At 44.0% G+C, this 26,126-nt stretch overlaps 1 protein-coding gene across 7 annotated transcripts in view; it reads right to left on the minus strand.

Moving 5' to 3' along the window:
• Window positions 1-2,960: 2,960 nt before the first annotated feature.
• The window catches only part of UNK (unk zinc finger), a 37,852-nt gene continuing 14,686 nt past the window's right edge, over window positions 2,961-26,126 (minus strand). Inside the window, exons 2-18 of one of the 7 annotated variants that reach the window (XR_016459149.1) lie at window positions 25,112-25,321; window positions 23,630-23,806; window positions 23,096-23,226; window positions 22,826-22,961; window positions 21,130-21,247; window positions 20,100-20,184; window positions 18,383-18,525; window positions 17,052-17,099; window positions 15,944-16,144; window positions 11,692-11,760; window positions 10,862-11,036; window positions 9,641-9,742; window positions 7,988-8,176; window positions 5,930-6,111; window positions 5,312-5,569; window positions 4,737-4,946; window positions 2,961-4,440 (exon numbers count right to left, since the gene is read on the minus strand). Coding sequence is in view for 6 of the 7 variants with exons in the window: in XM_031599053.2 (XP_031454913.1) it covers window positions 4,791-4,946; window positions 5,312-5,569; window positions 5,930-6,111; window positions 7,988-8,176; window positions 9,641-9,742; window positions 10,862-11,036; window positions 11,692-11,760; window positions 15,944-16,144; window positions 17,052-17,099; window positions 18,383-18,525; window positions 20,100-20,184; window positions 21,130-21,247; window positions 22,826-22,961; window positions 23,096-23,226; window positions 23,630-23,806; window positions 25,112-25,321 (2,380 nt within the window). In the remaining variant the exon portion in view is untranslated. Of the gene's footprint in view, window positions 4,441-4,468; window positions 4,947-5,311; window positions 5,570-5,929; window positions 6,112-7,987; window positions 8,177-9,640; window positions 9,743-10,861; window positions 11,037-11,691; window positions 11,761-15,943; window positions 16,145-17,051; window positions 17,100-18,382; window positions 18,526-20,099; window positions 20,185-21,129; window positions 21,248-22,825; window positions 22,962-23,095; window positions 23,227-23,629; window positions 23,807-25,111; window positions 25,322-26,126 lie in introns of those variants that run through there. The other 6 variants (XM_090122195.1, XM_031599055.2, XM_031599053.2 and 3 more) reach the window with 6 other exon arrangements.

Below are 26,126 nucleotides of genomic sequence, written 5' to 3' on the forward strand. Positions count from 1 at the left end.
TTCTGCCTCACCTCACCCCACCGGGTCCCCCTTATCCTAAAGGGCAGCCCCACAGAAAGGGGCTCAGTGCAGGAGGGAGCTGGGGAAGAAAGCATTCTTGGGCAAGGGGAGCAGAGTGCTGTGATGGCACAGACCCCCCCCGCTCTGTTCCCCCCATCAGTCACCGTGAAGGGGCCGTGCTGCACACAACCATGGACACACACACACCCATGGACACACACACACACACACACACACTGCTTTATTCTTCACTTTTCTTTTTTTTTCTTAGCAAAAAAATAAAAATTTATTGTCCTCTAAAAAAAAAAACCAAAACAAACAAACAAAAAACAAACCAAAAATCCATCCTGCCCTTGGAAACTGTGACACAGATTGAGTTCTTTCCAGCCCCACATGCAAGTTCATTCTGCCAAGAAAAGAGTCTAAACCAGATTTCCGACAGCCAAAACACATATTTACAGAGTACGAGAGAACGACAGTTGAAATCACAGTTCTATACATGGAATCAACAACACGTTTACACACCACTGATCACCATTCTGCCAACTTCTACACGGACTCGGGGCGTTCCTGCCCAGTTCCATCCTCCTGGGGGTGGTGAGGAGGAGCTGGGCCACGAATCGCCACCAGAAATACTGCAGTGTGTAGTATTATTATTCTTCTTCTTATTTTTTAAATGTATACTGTACTTATTTTTGTTTTAACATTGGAAGCTACGGAGTGGGGAAGCCCCAGAAATCTCTCCACTGCAGTCAGTGGTTGCAGGAATACTTCACTTGGAAAGAAACACTGCGCGATACGTCGGTAACAGCGAGGCTGCTGTTGGCCATCGCTCCAAGGAGTAAAGGAAAACACTGGTAATATTCTTCCTTCTCAGATGGGGGGGGGAAAGGAGACAGAGAGAGGAACAGCAATGGCTTACTGAGTCCGTTCGGCTCAGGTTCAGAGCACAGAGAGCACAAACCTTTGGGGGCTGCTCAAGGGGAGCTCCGTGCTGTGCCACATTGCTGCCTGCCTGGGGCTGAGCTCACCACACCTCTCAGCCCCCCTCTGCAGCTACAGCTTTGTTTTCTTGGTATCTCTCTACCCAGGAGATCGTTGTCTCAAGCCATCTGCTTCTATATTGTTTTGCTATAATGAAGTAAAAGCTTATTGACCTTTAAGATACTGTGCTTTCACAACACAAGCCAGGCTCCCTTCCTCCCCCCCTCCCCCCAGCTCTCAGCTGAGAAGCATCACCGAGGTCAACGCTTCCCAAAGGGGGAAAAAGTCCATCTCCACCAGGGAGCCTGTGTGCATGGGCAGCACGGGCCAGGGATCACATTGAGCCAGCCCTGCTGCCCTTGGTTCTGCTGGATTGCTGCACAGCTCAGAACAGGGAGCTCCTGCCTCGGCCAGAAGCTCGACAGTACATGAGAGGGGCTGTACACATCATAGCACCAGGTTGCTTTGTACAAAGTCTTCTCGCAGCACACAGAAGATGGCTGCAGAGCTCTGAAGCCATCGTGCAGTGCTGTGAGGATGGTTGATGGCCCGGGGCACAACGCTGCCTTCCCCTGCCCTGCCTCAGGCAGCAAATGCTGCTCTGTTCACAAGTCACACAAAGCTGACCTCCTCTTTCCTACCGGCTGCATGAGAAAATCATTCACATTTCGGATACTTCTTTGTTTATAAAGCAGCAAACAAACTCACAGAGACCTCGATTTAAGAAGTCTTTCTTGAAGCACCGGAGGAAAGAGAGAAGAGCTGACATGCTGTGCAAGGAGAGGGCTGAGCTGGGGCCATGGCAGGGCCTGGGGACAGCCCAGGGCTGCGGGTGGCAAAGGGAAGGTAAAATGCAATGGCCACCCATAAGCTTAGATTTCTTTGGTCCTTCGGTATCAGTTTTAAAAGAGAGAAATTGTTTTACCTTTTGAAAAGGGGGGGAAAAAACAAAACAAAACAACAAAAACACGCTTACTGTGGTCTGGAATGTTCTTTATGCCCCTCTGTGGAAGCCTCATAGGAACCAAGGGGAAGCATCACCTCCCCATCGATCCTATAGGCAGACAGCGGGCAAGTTTCAGCTGAAGGGAACAGCATGAAGAGCAAAGCAGGCTGCTGGGCTCTGCCTCTTTGGAATATTAGAGACCTGAATCAAGGGTTTATGTCTATTATTTAATTTAGATTTAAAAAAAAAAAAATACTTTTTAAAATATATATCTTCATTGGGCTTTTTCCTTCTCCCCCCACTCCTGTGCTCTCCCTCCCCTTCCTTTTTTCTCTAAAAAAAAAAAAAAAAAAGAGAAATGTTCACATATTTTAATAAAAGGTCTTTCCTTAAGATCAGACCGAGGCAGATGTGCTGCCCCATGGCACAGACATTCAAAGGCTGTATAACCAAACAGCATAGCCACTATATTCACCCAACAGTGTCTCTCCATTTAAAATTAAAAAAAATAAAAAACTGATGCTAGTTACAATAAAATACACATGGGGGGAAAAAAATAGCATTAAAAAAAAAAAAAATCCAACACATTAATGGGAAAAACAAAACAAAAGAACTACACAGAGCTGTACTTAAGAGATCATCTGGGAATGCATATTAACCCTTTCCATACGAAGGAAAGGTGGAATTACAGAAGCAAACCTAATTATGTCTTTGTGTTAAAATAGGAAGCTTTCTGAGAGGCTCTGGTAATGGTTTGGGTGTTCCTACAACAACAGTGGGCTGCTGGAGGTTCCAGTGCTTTCCCAGGGCTGGGAGGGGCAGCGCAGGCAGCATCCCTGCACAAAGCAACAGTACTGAGAGAACGGAGCGGCCTTCTGGTTGAGATCCCAGCAGGTTACTGCAATCCACCCGATGGGAAAATCCAATGGATGTGCTGGTAAAGGATGTCATGGGAAAGCTCAGCTGCTGGCAGGTCTAAGTTGGAGGCATTTCTTTTCCTTAGAAAGAAGTGCACCGGACAGCGGGACAGCGTGGCTCGTGTTGGACGATTAGTCTGTGGGATTTCCTCTTTTGTCTTTCTGAAATGATCTAAGAGATTAAATTTAAATACAAAGAGGATCCTAATGAGGAGAAAGTCCCTGAGCTCTTTTTGCAGGTGGTGTTTGGGGACAACAGCCCAAAACAAACTCAGCAGGTCAGAGACACCAGTGAGAGCTACACGAGGGCGATGGAAAGCCCTGTGCTCAGGAATGGAGGCTGAGATGGGAGGAAGGAGAGCGAGAGGGCTGCAGAGCCCTGCAATCATGTTCCTCTGATGGAGATGCTTCCTTCTGCTCTGGGCTGGCTGGTTCAGCACCCCAGCCTGCACACAGCCACACACAGCAACCTCCACACTGCTACCAAATCACAGCACCAGATAGAGCAGCTGATGAGTTCTGAACATTTAAATGAGAATTTGAAATTAAAGTCGTCTTCCTTTCTAGCTCCCTCCTCTCTTTAACCTTACTAACACAAAAAACACTGCTGCAGGGCATCATGAGACCAACCAGCTTTAGAGTTTCCCCATCTACAAGACTTTCAGATGTCCATACAAACAGTGGCTGTGTTTATAAGCTTAATTGGTAACACGTACTGTGTTTTGTGCCACAGTGATGAGCAGGAAGCATCCCCACCTAGGAGCAGCAGAAAGCAAGGAATGTACATTCCCCTCAGCTCCAGCCTCCAGCTGCAATTGATTTATCAGCAGTTTGTTCCATGTGGGGCTCTCTCTCTCACCACAGGTTGGCATGAGGGCTTCTGGACTTAGCAGACAACAGTTCACCCCTGAGCTGCTGAAACAGGGAATGCCAACTCTGTCCAAAAAGTTTAAAAAAAGAGTCCTTAGACTGTCTGGAATTGTTTCACATGATCCAGCAGTGACTACAAAAGAGGTCTCTGTGACTAAAAGAAAACCAATCTGGTCTCAAATGGTACAAATTCTTCAGGCAGCCACCAAATAAAGCGGTGTCTGCAGAGAACTAACCTGTGTATCCATTTCCCTTTCACAAAGGGCTTCAGCTGACACAAGGATGATGACTCAAAGGCTGCTCAAACCTGCAACATTAGCTGTATCAGCAATGATTACCGGTCACTGAATCTGGGGGCCTGGCTTGCTTTAGGTACAATATATATTTTTTTCCCCCCTTTTCTTCTTTTCATATAAATATACAAAGAGTGTAAAAAACTTTAAAAAGTGAACTTCGCTGTTTTAAACGACAGACAAAGTTTCTGCACATTCAGAGATCAGCAACGTGAGGCCCACCAGGCAGGGACCCAGCAGAGCTTCCATCGGGGAGGACAGCTTTAACCAAACTGGGTCAGTGAAAGAGCAGGGAGACCGAAGACGTGAAACAGTCATTTCAATCCACCTCGATCCTCCCCATGATCTCAACTCTTCCTCTGGAAAGCACGTGGAAGCCCCTCTTGCCCACTCTAAATCCTTCTGGAAATAGTCAAAAATTTGTTATCACCTAAATAGAAAAGAGGAGAAACGCAGACTCTTTGCAAATGGCCCTTTGATCTGTATTAAAAACAGCTCTCAAAGTTCCTCAAGAGTTAGAATTAGTGGGGCACGGGTGAGGGGCAGTTTAGATACGGGATGTAAAATATTAAAAAGTGCTCTGCAACTAATTTCTGTTTTATGTGGGTATGTGCGTGTGTGTGCATATATACACACATACACAAACACGCACGTACACACACATATATACATATATATATCTACACATACATATATATATGTACACATACATATATATGTACGTACGTATAAAGTTAAAAAGTTCTATATGATATGATCAGAACAAACGTCCTCGGAAGGTCACGACTGGAGGGCATGGGGCCTGTTGGGATGGCAGATGGGGCACTCGTCCTCCTCGGCGCACGTCTCACACAGCACTGCGTGTTGGCACGGTAACACCACCCGGTTCTCCTCCTGACACTTAAGGCATTTCACTGACTGCATCTGAAATACTGCCTGCAAGAGATGAGGACAGGGCAAAAACGTAAGCGTTGAATGGAGAAAACAAAAGGGTCCCGTGCTGCATGGTTTTGGGAACTGCGAGGGGATGGACTTGCAGCTGTCCATCCATTCACCTTGCAGCACAGCACGATGCCCTCCTGTAGGATCATTAAGATCAGAGCAGTTTGGACTGACTGGAAATTCTGTTCCTTAGGTACTGAGAAGAGGTAGCTATTTTCCTAGAACTCACATTGGCTACATTCACATAGAACTGTTTCGATAGGCTGCTGATTTCTGGCAGTAGTACAGAAAAGAAGGGCAGCTGCTATCAGGAGGAGCAGAGGCAGCAATGCCATCCCCTGCAGAGCCCTGGCACTCACCTTATCAACTTTCTCCAGGTTTGCCCGCAACTGCTTCTGGAGGGTGTAAAGTGAAGAGAGTGAGAGGGTTTCCAGGTCAGAGAAGGAGCGCAGAAACTGAGGGTCCTGGCCTGTGTGGATCCTCTCCAGCTCCTCCTGTAGTTTCTTCACTTGCAGTTCCAAGGCTTCCCTCTGCTCCCGAGCCAGTTCACATTCCATGTTAGCTGTGTTGGCGCGATCATTTGCTTCCTCTGCCTCCTTTTTCCAAGCATCACAAGCCTGCAAGTTCCAACCAACATGGTAAAAGAAGCTGTTTAAATACTTGATCAGCCTCCAAGAGAGAATCCAAGGCAAAAATAACCATTTCCATGCACTCCTTCCCAGGAACGTATTCTGATCAACCTGCCCAGTTCCCAAATTCTGAAACCCCATAGTGCTTTGCTTCACATTCTGAGTACCCCTCCAGTTGGGCTGCAGTTCTATATATTTGGCCCATAGAGATAATGGGATGAAACTTGGCACAGCAATACGTTCTCATACATCTAAGTGAACTGCCAGGCCCGAGAGACTGTCAAACACTTCATTGCTCATAAGACACCCTCCTATACCTCCACACTCTTTAAGAAGTTGCCCCCATACCTGTTTGGCTTGTTTCCAAGACTCTTCCCACTGCTTTATTGTGCCGTTGGCTTCATCCAGTTCTTGCCGTAGCCGTGCCAGCTCCGCAGCACCTGGACCTGACAGAAATGCAGGTGAGGTACTGGGCGAAAAACTCCCCGAAGCAAAGTGTTCCCATATGCTGCTGTTCATCCCATTTAAACCTGTTTCACAGGGAAATAGAGAGGGTTATGTCACAGGTGCTGGCAATTCCCCCATTTCTTCCCTACCCCTGTGAAATACAGGATTCAAAAACGTGTACAGAGGAAAGAGAAGATCATCCTAAGATTTATTTCATCCCTAGGACCTACGAGTCCATCACAGCAACAATTCATAGGGGAAATATACAGAGTCCCCTGCAGAGTTTTAGCATAAAATTAGTGACTGTCACTGTAGAAGGACCAACTAACCACTTCCCTATTTTAGGATGTTCAAATCATTGCTCTTTCAGGAAGAAATTCAAGGCTTAAGAGACAAAGCAACAGAGAAACAGCTGAACCAAAGCTGACTGTTTTTGCATAGACTCTGAAGTTTGCAGCTTTACTAACCAAAATACATTTACACAAAATAAGCATCCATGGGGGAGAACTGGCAGGGAAAGCTCCCACACAGGCAGAGCTGGATGATCTCCTCTGATGCAACATGCACCCATTTGATGTAGGAGTCCTTTCCATTCAGTGGTGCTTACCACTGGGTGTGGGCACTGCCAAACGTTGTTGCAGTGGAAATTGTGATTTTACAGATCAGTGTTTGCAAGCAAGCCTCTCACTGAAGGCTAACCCAATGCAACTTACTTCCCAGTCAGAGCAAGCCAACAGCAGCTGAAAAATAGTAAGTTGACTTGCTGCATAAACAAGTCACACAGCAGAGCAGTAAGGGCTCTTCACTGACTCAAGCCACTTATCAGTCCATTTCAGCTGCTCAGTTGAGAGCAAGTTCTAACAGAACCCCAACTCACATTTTGCTTTTAAAGCCCTTGAAAAGGAGTCTAGCACTATGCAGGCTTCCAGCAAGTCAGATTCTGCCGTAACGCTGACCAAGCTCACCTCATGGCTTCTTTTTACTCCCTTTCCACCTGATGCTGTCATTGGACATTTGAAATAGCAAGTCCCTTTGATCACAAATGCCTTCTCTGCACATAAAGCATCTAACACAATGGGAACCAGCCCAGGACTAGGTCTTTTCAACTAAGCTGCAATACAAATAAGTAATAACTACACAGCAGCTTATATGCATTCAGTAAATCTTATGCAAAACCACTAAGTAATAGCAGAGATGCCCTCTGAGGTCTCTTTTCTTATTACTGCAATTGTAGAAGCTGTTACAGCCAAACAAATAGGAATCACAAGGCATGGAAGCATGGCTTTGGCCTCTGCAAACAAGTGATGCAGTTACACAGATAAATGCATGCAGCAGTAGATTACAAAAGCATTTAATCGTTTTATTATGTTAAGCTGAATATTATTGATTAGAGCATATATATCACATTTGAAGAAACATTTACTTCTACTACAGACAGAATTAGTATTTACTGTTACAAACATAGAAGTCAACAGAGCAAGTGTCCTGTAGTCTTGAGGCCATCAGTTGTTTATAAAGTGGACACAGCTGGAACACTGACTTTGGTCCATACTACACCAAATATGGAAAACAATTCAATGAGCTAAGTTGGCTTAGAAGCCAACATAACCTACGAAGCTGACCCAAGAGCAAACTGCAATCCCCACCTTAACTCAGCAAAGCTGAGAACTCAATCCTAGTGAAGTCACAGCAGAATGCTGCTGGTAGGAAAGGACAGAGCTCTTTTTCCTGTTCTTTTTCTCAGTCTAGAAGCATAGGGAACAGAGAGAATCGCTCCCTTGTTCTCAAGATATTAACCAGCTCTTAGTAAAGCAGCTTCTGGTACTGCTGCTGTTCTTATGGGAAGAAGAGCTAAATGGCAGCAGTGAAATAATACATTAAAATTAAAGCTAACTTAAAAGAAAATACTTACATGGCACAGACAGGCATGTACATGGGACACACACACTGTGCATTTACCTAATGATCCATGAGAAGCTGATGTCCCCAGGAACGTGTTTTCTGATTGGCTTAAGTGTCCCTGGGGCTGATGGAGGAAATGCGATGAGAGGCTGACCGGTGGAGAAGGAGAGGCAGAGTGAAAGGAGGCAGAGCTTCCAAGGGACCCGGGGATATTTACAGGAGCAGAACTTTGCAGCAAACTCCCACCTGGACAAAGAACACACAGAGAGGATGGCTATGTATGACCATGAAGCATGGGCCAGAGCACAGCGCAGGAGTTCAGAGCAGAAGGCGTTAGCTTCCCTCTCTCCTAAGACCCTCAGGATTCCCTCTACTTCTCACTGTGTTTGATTTCCCCTCTAAGCCTTTAGGAGGAGCACTGAAGCTGCTGTTCCATGAGCCACATAGGGTAAGACTCTGCAGAGTTCAGTGGACTGCTCTATCATTAGCCAAAGCAACAACAGGTTTTCTGAGCCAACTTCAGCCCCTATTAGTCTAGAGAAGATGCACCTGGTATCTGCTGAAATACTTGGTAATGAAAAATTCCCTTTTAAAGCATGTTCCTCTGCCTTTCATACTTCTGAACAACCTGCAGTGAGAAGACTGTCATGCTGAGCCAGCTCATGACCTGATCTTTTGAAAATCAGTGACTAGCTTTAGGTATATTTGAATGTTTAGATCTATCTGCAATGAAAAATAAACAAACAAAAGCCTAACCTCCAAAGACAGAACACTTCCCTTACTCAAGAGGTTGGTCTGCCTGCCACACACACATTGAGGAAGATCTCAGCCCTGCTGCCCACTCTTCTCTGATCTTCCTTCTTGGAAGACCACCAGATAACACCCAGCCCTGACACAACAGAGGAAAAGCAGTGTGGAGGATCTCAAAGCCACTGCAGATGGTAGTGGCAGAAGCAGGGCTACCAGTAGACATTCACAATAAGCTCTCTGACCAGACTCTCATCTCTGGAAGGGAAGTGGAAGTGATATTCTTTAGGGTTCCTTCCACACCTCAGTACAACTCCAGGTAGCACAGCTCCCTTGGAAACTTTAAGGAAAGGAAAGTTAGCTCCAAATCAAAACCTATCTTCAAGAACCAGGGCAACTAGAAACTACATCACTTCTGAAAAGCTATGAGATCTCATTTTTCCCTGGATGGAGACAGATAGAAGAGGCCCCTGCCTACCTCCACACATTAAAGATGAAACAGACATTACAGGAATCAAACCAGCAGTTCATGATGACACTCTGAGACAGATGGATAGCATTACCAGGTCACTGAGTTTCCTATTACTACTAAGGAGAATTTTCTGCTTAAGATGCAAATCATTACACTTTGGACTGGTTTTAAAAGGTATCAGATACCTTCTACAGTCTACTTACATGCTATATAAAAAAAAACAAAACAAAAAAAATTCAAGCAAGTCCCATTCAGTCTTAAGAAACATCCCCAAGACACCTGGGCCTAATGGCAAGAACTCAGCCCTGCTAGTCAACAAGGGCAAGCTTTCACTTGAAAGATGCTCAGCGGTTGCCAGTTTGTTATCATAGCTGTTTTTTAACCAATGTTATTTGGGACTGGTTTTAGAGCTTCGTTGGGCTGGCTCCACTGAGGTGACTGGGCAACACTGCTTGGCAGAAGATAAAGAAAGCTCTGTTGCTTTCATGTACCTATCATGATGCCACTCGTGTGGGGCACTGTGCTGCTGTCAAATGTCTTCTCCAGGGCAGCCACTCCGAATTCATTCAGGTCCAGGTCATCCAAGGCAGACTCTGCCAGACACAGAGGTACCAATTATGTTATAAAGGACCAACAACTTCAAGAGATAGGATGGCCCAAAGAGCCTACATGCAGAGGAGCCTTTGCTCTCTATTTGTCAGCCTGCACAGCCCTACTATCTGTCCTGTGCAACAGTTTGGCAGAAGGGACATGGGCAGCTTTTCAGTTCAGGTTTTTTTTTGCCTGATCCAATTTCTCTTTGTCTCAAAGCATTCCTAATTGTTATGTTAAAAAAAATACAAATATTTGATGAAATAACAAAAAGTTCCCATAAGTCTTCCCCAAACAGCTCTTTCAAGTCTGTCCTCAATATGCAATAGCACTAGCTTATGAATGTCTGGATCTGGCTTCTGCTTTGTCCCTACTTTGTTGAAGAGCCGCTTGGAAAGGAAAACCAGCAGAAGGGAACACTTCAAAATCATCTCTGAGGTTCAAAGATGAGAAAAAATAAAGAAAGGTTATGAATGCCTGCAAGTGTTACATCTACCTGAACGTACCTCATCACTAATCTTGATCAAAATAGTTTCATCCCACTCATGCCCACTCATTTCTATTATTATTTTTAACAAATTAATGAGATCACCTCAGAAATGTTGGACTAAAAAAAACAGGTGGCCAAAAAAAGTGTACCTACCTAAAAGGAACGATTCCCCACTCTTAACTCTCCTGTTCTCCTTTTCCTTACAGCCTCTGTCCCATATTCTGTAAAGGGCAAGTCCTTGCAATCTACCTGCTGGCAGTCCTTGCTATAAATTTGCAGTTTAGAATATAAAGCGTTGTAGCTGTAGAAAATACCCTGGTGATTTCCTGCCTGCTCCAAACCCTTTTCATCAATTTGACAAACCTAAAACTAAGGCCCTTTACATCATCTGACATTTCGAATAAGTGGCAGAGGCCTTCTGTTTGTCCTCTGGGTGAATTTCACCTATAATGACCTGTGGAAAACATGTGATGTCCTGGTCACAGAAAAAGCCTACAGCCTCAGGAATCTGCCAACACTGACACAGATGAAGAACTGGAAGTTCACTGGAACACCTGTGCTATCCCAGTTCTCATACCTGGCGATCCACGTCTGAGGAAGCCCTGCTAACAAGTGAAAATGGCAAAGTTACCTATGACAGACTCAACGGTGTCACTGGTTGGGTAGAAAGGAAGGGCATTGGCATTCATGCCTGGTATACTGCTGGTGCCAGCGGGGCTTGGTGGTGTTGCAGCCAGACTGGAGGTGATACTGGAGGAGATGCTGGATGTCAGTGGGCTCCCCACTGGGAGAATACCCAGTATGTCCTAAAAAAGAGAGTTTTAAAATGGAAAGATGCACAAAATAAGACATCTATATTGAAAAATCCCTACAAAAACATGCAGGCATGAGCCAAAGATCAGCAGCAAACCTGTTTCTGCCTGTTTCCAACCTGACAGATGGCTGGTGCTACTACTGGGCTGGGGGTGGGGGAGAGATTAACAGCTTTTCTTTAATTTCTGCCGACTTTTTTTTTTCCCTCCAGTATTACAAACATCCTTCAGGCTGCCCCAGAATTAACTCTTGTGACCCACAGGTTGCATGCAATCATAGGGATGGGTCACACAATCACTCACTCAGACTTAGTTCAGTACATGACTTAGAACCTGATATTAAATTTTCTTTGCCAAATCCTTGAACTTAAATGACTCTGGAGATCCATTCCAGCTCTATTTTCTGTAACTCGGAGGCACTCTTTGGCACTGCTGTCCAGGTCTATGAATTTTTCCTGAATTCACACAGGCCCAGCCATTCACAAATAATTCATCTACCAAATCACCCATCTTCATAAAATAATCCATCAAGCTAAGCATCCCTCATGGTGTCTGGACTGTCATTTACTCCCTGCAGAGTTGCCTGGATCCATAGAGACCTCCTGTCCTTGTCTGTGGCAGTGTGAGCACTAAGCTAGCAGTACTGTACCTGTTTGGGCTGTAACAAAGGTTGCTCCTGGCTCCTGTGTTCCAGTGAATGGGACTTCATTTTTGCTTGCTGCAGTAAACAAACAAAACAGAAGATAAGCAGGGAGATTAGCAGCAAAATTAAGAAGGGCTGAGTGCTGGCTTCCTTCAGAGAGGCCATGGGAAGCACAGTCTCTCATGCTCTGCTTTGGACATTGGAGAATTCAGGGAGCAGGACTATGCAGCAAACTGAGAACACCCCAACCCATTTGGCTTTCTATACACCAAGGCATCATGCTTGGAGTTATGCAAAGACTTGACACAATTACATTTGGCTTCAGTGCTCTTCAGTGCTGCTATATTCCTGTGCTGCCACAAAGGACATCATAGGAACCAAGACCAAATATGACTTATCTTGCCTTGCTATAAATAACTCACCACCCCTAACACTATCTAAAATAAATAAATAAAAATAGAGCCAGAAACAGTGGGAGGCACATTGCACTTTTAAATTATGTAAATATTTTGCAGCTTTGGGAAAATAAAGTATGCAGATTAAGTCTTCTCTCAATCCCTCCTAGTTCTCAGCTAGCCTTTCACAGTTTCTGGAAGAAGAGAACAGATGCAGTATGAAAGAGAACAATTTTATGGGGAAGAATCTGGATCATCTCCTCAAATTCCTTTCATTATCAACAAAAATAAAGTGATAACAGACCAATTTTAAAAGCAAAATCATCCCTCTCTCTCAAGGCTATAAAACATAACTGAGGTCAACACTGGCTGGAATTGCAAAACTGCCAACATGTATTTAGATTTCCACTATCCAGTCTAAAAATTCAGCTTCAGGATGTTGCAGCACCACGTCCTTAACGGATTTCAACCCTCTTGCCTCAAGACATCAGTCAGTGCTGAGCTACACAAGGCAGAGCTGGGAAGGATGTGGTCTCAGCAGCCTGTTGGCCTGTAACCATCTGCAGCCTGTGCTCTGCTCCTCCTATGCTGCTACGTGTGCAATAGCAATGCACAGGGAGATCAGTGACACCCTCTGCACACAGAAAGGGGGCAAAATAACTGCTCAGAGTCAGGTCTGCTTGGTTGCCAGCTCCCTCCATCTGAATCAGAGACGTGATCGAGGCACAACGCCTGCTCAATCATCTGCATCACCATCTCTGCAGGACAAAATGCACCACAGCAGCAAAAGATGCCATGCTGGCCTGAAGCAATACACCTTGATTTCTTGGCTTAAACAGTCTAAAAATGAAAAACCACCAGGTGCTGGAGAGGTATGACATAACCAGGCAGGAGAAAGAGTAGCAGCAGCAGGATCCATCCCCCATTTTCCCTGATTAGATCGTTTTCTCTGCTGAGCTCTCTGCCTTTGGGCAGATTTGGGGAGGGGGGAGGGAGGGATCAAGGCCTGGCAAACAGGCAACCAAGATCCTTCTGCAGCAGGTACCATTCTCTCACACTTTTCTGAGCTGCATACAGCATGTTTACATACAGCCAAACTGCTACCACACCAACCACAGGCTTGGCTTCCTTTGTGTGCAATGGCTGCGCCGCATTACTGCATCTGTGTGCGCCTGATAACATGCCTGCTAGATTAGCCAGCACATCCCTGCCCTGTTTGACACTCATCTGAACACAAGATGTGCTATCAACAGACGTCAGCAGCTGAAGTGAAGGCACACACAGCTGTGCCCCCTCGCTGGGAGGTATTCCTGCCAACACGGCTGGCTCCAGTACTGCCCAGCCTTACTGGAAGCTTTGTGTTTCTTCCCTCCTTTAAAGAAACAAATGAATGCATTTGTGAGCTAGCCCCACCTCTCACCACCCTGCATCCAGGTAACATCAGTGGAGTAAAGCAATTGTCACTGCTAAGCCAGTCTCCTTTAGCTCTAGAAGGGCACACACCAACATAGCAATGCAAAGGGCAAGCTGAAACTCTCCAGCTCACGCTGTGGCAGTCAGGAAAGCAAACAGAGGCCATAAATTATGAATGAAATTGAATCTTGTATGACCAGCACGGAACAAGGCTGCTGGACTTCCCAAACACCTCCTGCTTGTGGCACACAGCTCCTTCCAGTGCTGCATTTTCCAGCTTTGAGAATTTGGAACAGTATTTTTAGCCCTCACTGCTGGCTCAGCCTTACCACAAACAATGTGGAATCTGCAAACACATTTTTCATTCTAATAAAGACAGGAATTATTTGTACTAATTCTACAAAGGAAAAGAATTACAATCTTACTGCAGTGACGAGCCCAAATGCCTCCTAAGTTTTCAAATACAAGTGAACAAAGCTAAGTGCCTAATTACCAGTGTAATTTACAGCATACGTGAGAATCTCTGGTGCCCACTGCAGCCAAAGGGAATTACTGGAGATTAAAAAAGTAAGTAATTATACATTAACACAAAATTTAATCAGGACGTTTATGAGACACCTAATTTTGTCTTCAGAAGCCTAACATAAGGCAACTGTGATTACTTCCATTTTTTTGTTTAATGACTGGAATAAATAGCTGCTAACAGAAGGGTTTTTCTTACTTAATTAAAGCCACATGAGTGAGAAACTACCTGAATACAGTATCTTTGTAACGCAGCCTGGACTTCAGACATAAATGCTCATCATCTGGCTCCTTTTAAAAGCTCTATTCAAGCTCCATCTCCTTTCTCCTTGGCTTAGGCTTGCTGCCCATTTTCTCCAAAGCAGGGCCTCCCTGGCACCCTGCCTCTGCTGGCAGGAAACAGGGGTTCTCTCAGCCCTTCAGCTTTGGGTTCACTCCTCCTCTGCAACAGAGGCAACAGAGAAGGAGCACATGTTTTCTTCTTTTGTTTCTAAACAACTGCTACAAGCTGTCGAGCCTGCAAGCAGTGCCAGGATCACAGCACGGGCTGAGCTTTACCTCCAAAGATGTGTTGTATCAATTTGCAATTTCCTAAGTCACATGTGCTTTAAATAAAAACAATGGAAGCATTTACAAGAAAGCCTACGTGCATATAGCTTCATCTGTATGTGTCACTAAATCATTTTAATTAGACTAAACAGTGTTTGAGACTGGTCCCACTGCAAAGTTTGATCATATTTTCCCAAAGTTGTAAAAATAAATAAGAGAAAACCCACTGAGCCTGCTTCCAAATTCAACTGCTTTCTGCAAGATCTTATTTGGACAGGGTATTTTCACTGCTTTCTCACAGCAGTGCAATGCTAGCAGGGCAAAAAGCTTATTAAGGCTTCTTAAGACTACAGGGAAGAGTTTATATGTTGCCAGGTTGAAGGCAGCATTTATTGTTATCTCTGTTTTCAAGCAACATATGCTTTTTTCTTAAAAAACAAACAAACAAACAACAAAAGAAGAGCTTATCAGACACATTTCTGCATTCTCCTCCTCACAAGGGTAGCTAACCCATCCCCTCAATTGAGTTACTGTTTTATTACATTTACAAACCTAGTTAGGAATCTAAACCAAGCTCTGGGTTGGACACAGCTGACTTGGAAACGATGGTGCAGAGAAACTATTTAACCATAACATCAAGAAAGGAAATTCACAGAAAGAAGTTGACTGTGGAAAAGCTAATGTGGCAGAAGAGATGGAAGAGACTGAGGCACAGGGAGCAGTTGTATAATGGGTGACTTTGAGAAGGAAGCAGCAAGGCAAGACTGGGATATTCAAAAGGGTACAATGTGTGTCATTAGGGATGTGGATTAGGTAAGAGTTCTTCAAATGAGAACGAGGAATTTAAGAAGAAGCCAAGAGAGAGAGTCAAGGATCAGAATGATACAGCCAGAGAAACAAAATGCATTTGTAACACGCTGCAGAAATGAATGCTGAAAGCAGAAGATAAACCAAGTTATGGAGATGAAGGTAAGAGTCTGTAATGAAATCAGAGAAGGAAGGATGAGTTTCTATGAGACAACGTAGCAGAAGAAACAGTAACTCTTAACAAGGAACCTAAATATGAAAAAAGAAAGAGCAAGAAGTGGTATGTGGGAAGATACCTGGGGTCAACAGAGGACAGAATTGTCAGGGATTATGAAAACAAGCAGCTCAGCTTCTACAAACTGAGCTCACGATGGCAGCTGGGCAGACAGGAACAGATGTGGGATGGAAGAGACTCGAACTGATGCTGAAAGCACAGATCTGAGAATTGCTACTGAGTATACCCCTGTCTCCTTTTTGTTCCTTGAAAAATAAAAACACATTCAAGCTAGACTGGGCAATTTCTCCATCTTCTTCATCCCCCCCAACTCTTCCAGCCCGTGTTTCCTACTAACCTGGCATTTGAAACTCTTCAAATACTCGGTCCCCACCTGATCTTCTCGCTCAAACCCCGGTGCTTTCTTGTAGCTGCCGGCTGCTGTTACTGAATCTGGAGGAAAACCAATGCTCTCCAGGCTGTGTGGCTTTCCAATCGCACCAGGAGGAGACCCACATATATTAGATGGGCTTCCGAGACTGCTGTTCCTACAAAGAATCTAACAGAAGGAACAAGTGTCAGAAAATTACAGCCAGCTAGTGGCACCAACTTGAAGAAGAAAGGCACGACAGGAAAAGTTCATTCAGTTCTGTGTGCATCAATTTTACTGACAGTCAACACAAGAGTAAAAGCTCACAGAAAATAGGAATTAAAAACCAGGAAAAAGCCCCAGTACAGACAGGATTTATACAGTCCCACTATTATGGTTTTAATGCCAATACTTTGTACTGGAGTGCAAGCTTACAATAAAACAACCTACAGCTCTAGAAACATTTACTCTTTCTGAGGCCTTGGATATGACTAAACCTGACCAAAACCCTTCTCACTGCTCTTAGGCTGCAGTGTGATGTGGAACCTCTCTGTGTTCTGAGAAGCAGTGTGAAACCTGGAAGGGTACTGTGGCAGTCAGAACAACCAAATGTATTTGAGCCGTGTGTAATACTGTATTATTTTTGTTTTTCAGTGGGAAATCTGAAAGTTTTAATGCAGGCACAATCCAAGTATTGACAGCTGCATTAAAAAAGAAAAAATAAAACAAAAAACACAAGGATTTCCAACATTTCTATTCGTTGGACTGTAACCAGGGATCACAACCACATGCAACAAGGCTAGTTTTGCACTGCAGATGAAACCACAGACAGCAGCAAAGGAGGTTTAGAGAAAGCTCCTACCTGGCTCAGTGCAGATATCCCATTTTCCTGGGATAGGAAGTTACTTGCCTGCACTGGCAAGCATGACTGTGCTTCAAGCAACTTTTAGACAACTACTCCTACCAGAGATTCAAACATGGCACAGTTGGGGCTGGCATTAGAAAGAGGGAATATCCTGCAATATTTTGATACTTCATTTTTTATACAGACATTCTGCTGTCTGTGCTTCCCTACAGTCGCAAAGTTTCTACTCACTGTGGTGGAGGTGGGGCTAGTTGGCAGAGTTCCTGATTTATTCCACACCTACAGTACAAATACAAAACAGAACAGGCCATGTGAGGCTGGCTGCCAGAGGGACCTTTTTCTTTGATTAATTCATCATGTAAAAATGATCACCAGCAAAGTCATATTTGTTTGCAAGCTACATGCAGATGCCCTATGTCTCAGTAATACACATGTTGCCTTCTGGCTTATATCTAGGGATTAGTTAAGAGACTGTTTAAAAGACTGAAGAGCTTGAGGACAGAAAAAGACCTAAACATGGAAGAGATCAACAATTCTGTTGGACTTTCAGAGCGTTTAGACGATTCATTTGAAGGATGCAGGGGTTTTGTTTTTCACTTCTTTTTAGTGATCTTTACCGAGAGAACATAGCATGCCTTGTCTTTCCAAGATCTATGCAGAATGCTATTTGCAATCAAATTTAACAGAACTAAGGCTGGCTTTGGTACTGATAAAACTAGAACTATCATTTTTTCTTATCAAAGAAAAGAACTTGACTAAACAGAAGTCCCAAATGAGTTCACCTCATTCTGATCAGCTTGGAACAGGTTAAACTCTTGCCGTTTAACTTTCTTGAAACCTTGACCAAGTATTTGATAAAGTGTATAATCTCTTCAACAGCAATGCAAACAGGAAGGACTTAATAGAAAAAAAAAAAAGTCCTCAGCAAAAATGAAGTGCTCTGGCATTCCATGCACTTGTCTTTCTTTGTGTGTTTCCACTTTCCATTCAGCATTTGAAGATCTCACCTCTCCTACGTGTAACCAGAATACAATCAGTGCTCTGGAGCATTACTTAAACATACTGCAGAGTTTAACCATCTCCTGAAGGAGGAGAAGGAGAGAATCAAGGATATTCTAAGTCACAAAACAATGTGCACAGGCTAAGCCTTTGCGTTTACATATGTAAACAAACTCAACTGTAGTTATGTACTTTAGATTATATTGGCTCACAGCCTTTAAGGAGTATTTGGAAACTGAGCCCAATGTGTACCTCCAGACAGGAAGGCGTTGGACTTCATGTACAGTTGCATTCCACCTTCCTGAAAGTGTATCAACAAGCTTTGCACGGGAAGGAAGGCTTAGAAATTTTATAGGTGAACTGACAAAACTAAACTACTGAACTGCATGTTCCAAACAAAGATATCTCTTAAACAGCATGGTGCTTAGATCTAAAAGAAAGAAGTCATAGCCTTCTGTCTTTGGATACCTAAGATTGCTCTTCTTAGGTGAAAGGAGTACATCAGCTCAAAGAAGCCCAGATTTATAAAGCACAAGACAAGGCCTCCCCACAGTGCTACCTACATTGCTAAGGTCTGGAGCATGTGGACTGGAAGGGCTGACTGGAACAGAATCACCAGCTGCTGATGGCATATACATCACTGGGCCTGCCTGCGTGGGGCTGGACACAGCTGAGGATTGCTGCAGATCTTCACTGAGCGGAGGCTCTGCAGGGAAGAAAAGCAAATGGAACATCACTCAAAGTGGACCAATTCCACCAGACCACAAGACATTTAGGAACAAGAATACTTAGTTCTGAGAGAAGAAATATTCCACAAACATCTATTTAGAAGTAGCACAGAAGCGAAGAGAAACCTTATCTGACAAAGAGCTACTTTTTAAGCTAGGATTCCTTACACTACTACTTTCACCACTTGTACATTGTACAGCTCTTAGTTGGTTAACGCTGCTCCAAAATTATCTTCTTTGCATGAATTGCATGCTATTCACTCAGCTGTCTTGAACTAAGCAAGGCTTCTTTCTGTGCTAGGCACAAAGCTGATGGATACATTATAATTAGCTGAGAGAGATAAGTTTCCATCTGCTCTCAGTACAAACTATTACCAGAAGTAACATACACAGAAAGGAATACAGCTGTCAACTGCACAAAAAGAAAGTGGCACTGACTTGTAGTATTTACATCTAACACAGCTCAGCATCTTTACACCATCTACACAACTGCCACCACACCTATATTGCAATATCTTTAAAGTACTGACTTCTATACGTCTCTTGTTAACAATCAGCAAAACTCAAACTAAGAGCATATGCAGTAAATAAACTCCTGTTATTTCAGGTGAATATTTCAGTGCTCACCTTAATAAGAAAGGACTAAAAAAGTACAATTCCTTAAGATGGCACAAAAAACAGCCACAATGCAGTCAGCTAGCTGGCCAAAGAATGTTACTCTGACTTGAAAGGAACATAGTACTGAGTGCAGTTATCTGGTTATAAATAAGGCATCTCCTAAACAGAAATACTACGTAACACACAAGGGAGTTTGTTAAACACCGTTTTGTTATTGAGATTTAATTCTCTCTTAAGCTTGCTGAGTAGTTGCACTATTGTGTCTTGGGCCATTATAGCCCACAGCCCTAGCTATAATTACTGCTTGTCTGCAAGGCCTCCTATAAAAGGAACTCTGTAAACCGTAGGGAATTTACTCTCACCATTCTTTGACAAAGGCAGCAATTACTAATTCTGCCATTAACAAAGGATAATCAAGTAACAAAGATCTGCTCAAGGCCACAAACTGTGTCAGTATCAGAGCCAATCTACTGAGTTATAAGTAACCTGTTCTAATTACCGTAAATTTAACAGTGAGACTGAAGTGCAGAAATGAGCAGGAGTCATAGGACTTAGGAGCTAACTGTTAGCTGTGAACAAAACTGCCACAAAAGAACACCATCACCAGTTTACCAATGATTAAATTTATTGGCACAGGCTGCCCAGGGAAGTGGTAGAGTCACTGATCCTGGAGGTGTTCAAGAAAAGGGCAGATGTGGCAGTGAGTGACGTGGTTAGTGGGGATGGTGGGGATGGGTTGATGGTTGGACTAGGTGATCTAAGTGGTCTTTTCCAACTGTAATGATTCTATGAATTGTCCAAATTAATACTCTGCTTTTGAAAATCCTTCATGAAAGTCCTAGCTTTATGGCCCTATATTTTACACTATCTATTCCGGCCAGCAGCTCTCCATAGTTCAAATATCCATGAAAGATGAGAGAATCAGCCCACGTACGTTCTACGTGTGCAAAGGCACAGAAGGGTCCTCGGGGACAGCTGCCAGACTGCTGCATATCATTGCACTTGGTGGATTTGTAGATCTAAGGTTGGGAAAAAAAAAAAACAAAAACAACCAGACATGAACAGGAAAAACAGTGACTGGCAGCCCAGGTACAAAAGTACTATGAACAGACTCAACAGCAAAATAGAAACACAGATAAAAGGCACAAAGGCCAACAGATTTTGGAATCACCACTTCAGTGCTTTGCTTCGATGAAAGAAAAACCCACTGTGGTTATGGAAACACCAAATTATGCCCATTACAGTTAAGCTCACGCAAAGAACACCCCATACAGTCAGTTCACCCAAAGATCACCATTTGCCATCAACTCTCAGTCTCATTTGCAGCTCCGTGGAAGTGGTAAAAGGTAGGAAACAGTTGATAAATAACAGCACAGAAAATTACAGCCACATTTGCAAGGAAAATGACAAGCCATTGACAATGACTGTAGGAGATGGATCGTTCCCCCTCCCCAAGTTTGACAGGCAGTGACAATGGTTACTTTACAAGCCCAACAAAGCTTTTTGACACTGAAACACGAAGCAGACCAGGACAAGGTCTCAATTCCACATTCTGTAAGGACACTGGAATGTTCTGGGCATGCTCACTGAGCATGGTTGCTTTCAGTATCAATTTGTGAGTATTAACTGTTTAGTGCAACCATCATCAACGAAGATTTTTCCTCACAAAAACGGATGCTTAAAATCCACACCTTGTTTTCACTCCCCCACCCAGGAGTCTGCTCTCCTGCAGATTGGCATTTTCACCCAATGTTCTTACCCCTTCCCATCCAATCTATTGAATGAAAAGGCACCTCTGTCAAGCAGCTGAATTTGAGCTTCCAACATGCAGTTCCTATGAATCCCAGGACCACACTGCAAGCAGCCCACATACTCTCCCAGCTGGCACATTTATGCATCTCATCAGCCTGGAATACATTTGCTTTTCCGTTCAGCTACCCAATGGTCTGAGGAGGTTACTGTACCTCTGGATGGAACTGCTGTTCTGTGCGAGTGTGGCAGTATTGGCACGAGTCTCCATTTTCACACTTACTAGGATCTCCCCACTCATCTCCATGTTTCACGCTGGGACACGGTGAAGATCTGTGTAAACAAGGTAGTGATAGACTGTATTAGATACACCAACATGTTTCGAGCTTTGCTTCCTCAATCAGCAAACAGGCTCAGCTGCCCACCCCCCCCCCAGCTGCACAATCTGTTTGGCTTATTGCTGCTTCCCTGCCCCCACAATGCTGCTATTACATCGTCTTCCTTCTCTTCCTATTTTTCAATGAAAGAAGCATGGCTTAGTTCTTACCTGAAACTGAATACAACCTGAACCAATGTAACTTAAAATTAGCAGCTGATGTGATTAGTGTCAGAGACGCTCGGTCTCGTTTCTCTTTCAGAACTGTACATTCATAGAAAGCTAGTAAGTTAATTGGCTAATCCTAAAACACGTAATACCCTTACACTGGTATGTTTCCAGGGTTATAGTGTGGCCATGTGGAAAAAGAGGCTGAGTCAGGTCACTGGGGAAAAGGCAAGCCCATTTTCTTTCTCCCAGCTTGGAACTGTTCTGTTTCCCAGGTCTGAATTTTTGCTGTGACCTACTTCCTCTGCTCTTTATGCTCTTACTCATTCCCTCAAACAACAGCAGAGGGAAGCAGATAGCAGCAGCAGATACTTGCACAGAAGAGGCAGTCACATCAGCTGGGGGTGGGGAAAGCAATACAGAAGTAAGCAGTGATCAGGAAGGGAGAAGCTTTCTCCTTTCCCCTTCCCAAAGCGACTGAACAGGGGCAGAAAGCACATGGCTGCTGCTTGAAAACTGACTTAGGATTCCAATTTCTCCTGAACGTCTTTGTATTAATGTTCCTTTAATGTATATATTTAATTATTGTTTTTAAATACAGGACTTCTGTACTGATTCAAAAATTTCGGTGAATGCTGGGGGTGGAGAAGGGAAGTGAGAACATCCACGGCATTTTCTCTCCTTGCTTTCTGGTCTGCTCTTATGTTTTTCAAAAAGGAACTAAGGAGAACCCCTACTGAGACCTCAACAAAAGCATTGTTATGTCAGAGGAAACATGGACCTATAACTTGGATGAAACTCGGTCAGGGAGACACAGCATGCAGAAAAATCCAGTGACAACTGAGTGATGAGAACACCCTGGTGCCTCAAAGGCAGTTTTTAGCATCTGGTTAGGAATGCACATCCAGCTACAGTACTGGTCACAGTGTGCCTCACGATCCCCATCACTAGGCACATACAACAAGCAGCTTGATGATTCTGAATTCCTCACCCATGAAAACACTGCTCTGTAAATTTGTTTCCAGAAGGGGTCTTTTTTTTTTCTTGCACTGTTTATTTTAAAATAAGAGTTTGTATGAGAAGGGGAAGACTAACACAGATACTATTTACTATAAAACCAGAGCTGTAACATGATTTAGCAACAGTTACTTATTTATTAGAGACACTGCTTCATCTTTAAGGCAGAAGTCCTTCTTCTGTTACCCTATCTCCTAGACAGAAGTTACAGTCCATCATAACTGTCATGACAGTTCTTGGAGGCACACTAAAAAACTGTCTGGCAGAGAAAATCCTAGATCCTTCCCCTTACAGACTCCTTCTATACCTCAGTACTCAGCTGGGAAACAGATGACCCAGGACCAGGGTACCTGTATTTGTGTTTTCTTGGGCTCCTTCTTCTGTCTTTGCTATTGTGATAGTATGGACAGGCATAACCCTGGCGACAGAGACGAGGCGGCTTCTTACACTGCTCTGTCTTATAGTTTCCCAAAACATACGTTGTATCTGCAAGAAATACAACCAGTTAGGAGAGATTACCATGATCTACATTTAATACACAAAAGCTTTGAAAGGAGCATGCACTCCACAAAAAAAAAAAACAGACCTTTCCAGCCTCATAGAGCTTAACTGACACTCACCTTGCCACCTCGGCTCCTCACTGAGTATTTTCTCTATCATAGCATGGCTAGCAGCAACTGCAGATTGACCCTCTATGCCACCTTCTGATGTAGTCTGACCATTCTGCAAAGCCTCCATGGCCTGAAGCTCCCTTGGTGTTAAGTGAACAACAGACAGATTGAGTAAATGAAGAGACAGATAAGCACATAGTAAAAACTGTGATATCAACACAGCAACAATCCTTAAGTGGGTACATTTAATTCATACTTCTATTTTGACAGAACAATCTTTGCCAAACAGCAACTGCAATACATGTTCTTCATTCCCAAGCAATTCCAGATGCACTATTTTGATGCACCCACAAGTCTCCACTGCTTAAGTGTGCTCCCTCCCCCCATTTTGAGGATCCTCCCTGGAGATTTTATAGATTTGCCTTATTGGGAATGGATGCACCATCCTCACCCCAACACCAAGTAGTTGGAGAAGCAGTACGATCCTTCAATCATCTGAGCACAGAATCGCCCTTTTCATTCCGAGCTCTAAGCTCTACTAACCTGATGTCATACACAGGAGAGCGTAAATCATGGGGCCCATGAGCAAAAGCACAGTGGACTCCATTCTTTGTGCAGTTTCCCTTGGAGTCTGTCTCATGGATGCAGATTCCAGTTTTGTAATAGCGTAAGTGATACCTCCTCTCCGTGTCTCCAGTAGTTCTATGCAAGAAGGGACATCTGAGGTACAGGAGAAAGGGAAGAAAAGCCAAACTTTAGTCACACTGCTAGCGAACTCAACATTACTGGAAGACACAGTGATGATAAAGGATGCTGTAAGTTGACACACTTTTGCCAACTCTCTTACACTGTGCCTTTCAACATTACACAGAACACTTAAATCTGTCATTGCATAGTATACAATGGTTTCCCTTCCAAGCAGACAACTGGATTACTAAGCCAGCAGCAGCTTGTTATTCTAGCTGAGTAACTGCCAGGGATCTGGAAAGAGCAAGGACACTGTCAAGGCATTCTGATATACTAGCCATGATTGAAGGGACATCACATGGCACATACCATTTCCTCAGCAGCCCATTTAGACTTCATGCTGTTACTGCTTCCTGCTGATGCACTCCTACAGGGCTGCAACAGTCTATCTATAGCCAGATGCTTCCTTTGTGCAGAGCACAGGACAAGAAAAGAGAATCACAACACTACTACTTTAACTGATGTTTTGTTTCCCCCTCCGAGGCAGAGAAAGTATCATTTACATTGAGAAATACCAAAAGAACGAGATGGAATAGGTGAAATTCATATTTGCAGTATTAAGCCAACACTACAAGACAGCAAAGAGTTTCGAGATAACATCAGTTTTCATTTGTTGAGTTTGAGCCAGGTATGAAGCAGTGACCTAGAAGCCAAAGCCCCCAAATGTTGTATTTCCAGTCCCTTCCAGCTCTCTTGTAACAAGGAAGAAAGCACTGAAAGAGGCCTCAGGCTGGGGATTTATTCCATTTTGCTGCAGCCACAAGAACTTTACTTAATTGGGCAAAAAATATTGTTTTCCCAATAAAGAGCCTTTTTTCTGTGTGTGTTTGTACTGGCACAAAGAAAGCGAACTGAAATTCCAGCTTTCTATAGCATCTCTATATAAAACACTCTCTATATTTGACCACAGTTTGACTACACTATTTATCTTTCATATCTGTCACGTGGGTGAAGTTGTACTACTGGGTTAACCCTTTAATTGCTGGAAACGGCCACATACACAGCAGAAACCCTTGCATCTTGCTCCACTTCAGCTTACCAGCTTCACGACCAGGGATGACCCACCAAAACAAACTCTTCCTTCTTGGCATCATCACTGCAGCAGGCCTGGCACACATGGATTGCTATTACAGTTTTTACATCTGTTCTCATGTTACGTATGTTACAAAGCTGCTTTGCTGCTGACTTGCCTCATCTCTACAGGACCTGGCTGGAATCATCACCTGGACTGATTCCAAAAGCCTAATGCCAGCAGAGCAGGGTGCAGTTTTCACTTACTCGTCTCCTTCTGGGCAGATTCCTGTGGTCTCGTCATACTTGGTACAGTAAATGTCAGGGCTGTAGTTAAATGTCCCATCCCGACGGCGGATAGATCTGCGACGGCGCTGGTTGACAAAGTGCCAATGGAAGCAAGTGTAGGGCCTGTGCTGAGTGCACTTGTGCTGCACGAAGAGAGGGCACTGCTCTGTGCGGAACTCTTTCAGGTAACTGCAGGCAGAAAGGCAAAAACAGGAATTCAGGACAGGAATCATAGGGACTGCAGGCAATACTCAGTTCCCCGCAGGGTCAATGCTAGGCCAGCAGCACCCAGCCCTGAGCTGAACCCAGCATGCTTTTGTCCAGGGCTGAAGGCTGCTGGTTGCCTGTAAAGGGCAATGTGGTGCCCAGCTTGGTCGGCCCAAACATCAGTGCTAAAGGCAGCTGAAATCACTTCCTACGGTGTCTTTCAGAATCACTGCAAAGAGGCATTTCACCAACTTTGGGAACAGCTTGTGACAAAATACAACTCCTAAGTCCCTTTCCAACCATACCCAGCTCTGAATTGGAGACCTGTTGGGGTAACAAGGGTTTGCCTTGCTTAGAGATGTATGCCCAGGTAGAAAACAAACAAACAAACAAACAAACAAACACACACAAACCACGCCTCCACATTTAAAGCTTCAAGTTACTGTGAGAAAAAGATGTAAATAAATACACAGATAAGAAACTTTTTCCTCCCTTTTCCACCTGGTTTATCTTATTTCCTCCTTCAGGCACACGATCAACCACAAGGGTAACATCAATCCACCTCTCTGTTGCAGCCTTGTGACTTCAGGACTCGCTCCTAAGGAGGGGTAACACCTCACCTCCTGGATGCTTCTGTTGCTTTACGTCCATATGTCACTCTTGGGGAGTACGTGCCTCCTTTCATCCCGAGAACTAAAGAAGCCACAAGCTTTTATTTGTGACACTAATAACAGCCTCTAAACCCAGATTGTAGAGGATTACAAAATGGTTTAGATCAACACGATGA

Source organism: Phasianus colchicus, chromosome 20, assembly GCF_987193195.1.
Source record: "Phasianus colchicus chromosome 20, bPhaCol1.hap1.1, whole genome shotgun sequence".
NCBI classification, from domain to species: Eukaryota; Metazoa; Chordata; class Aves; order Galliformes; family Phasianidae; genus Phasianus; species Phasianus colchicus.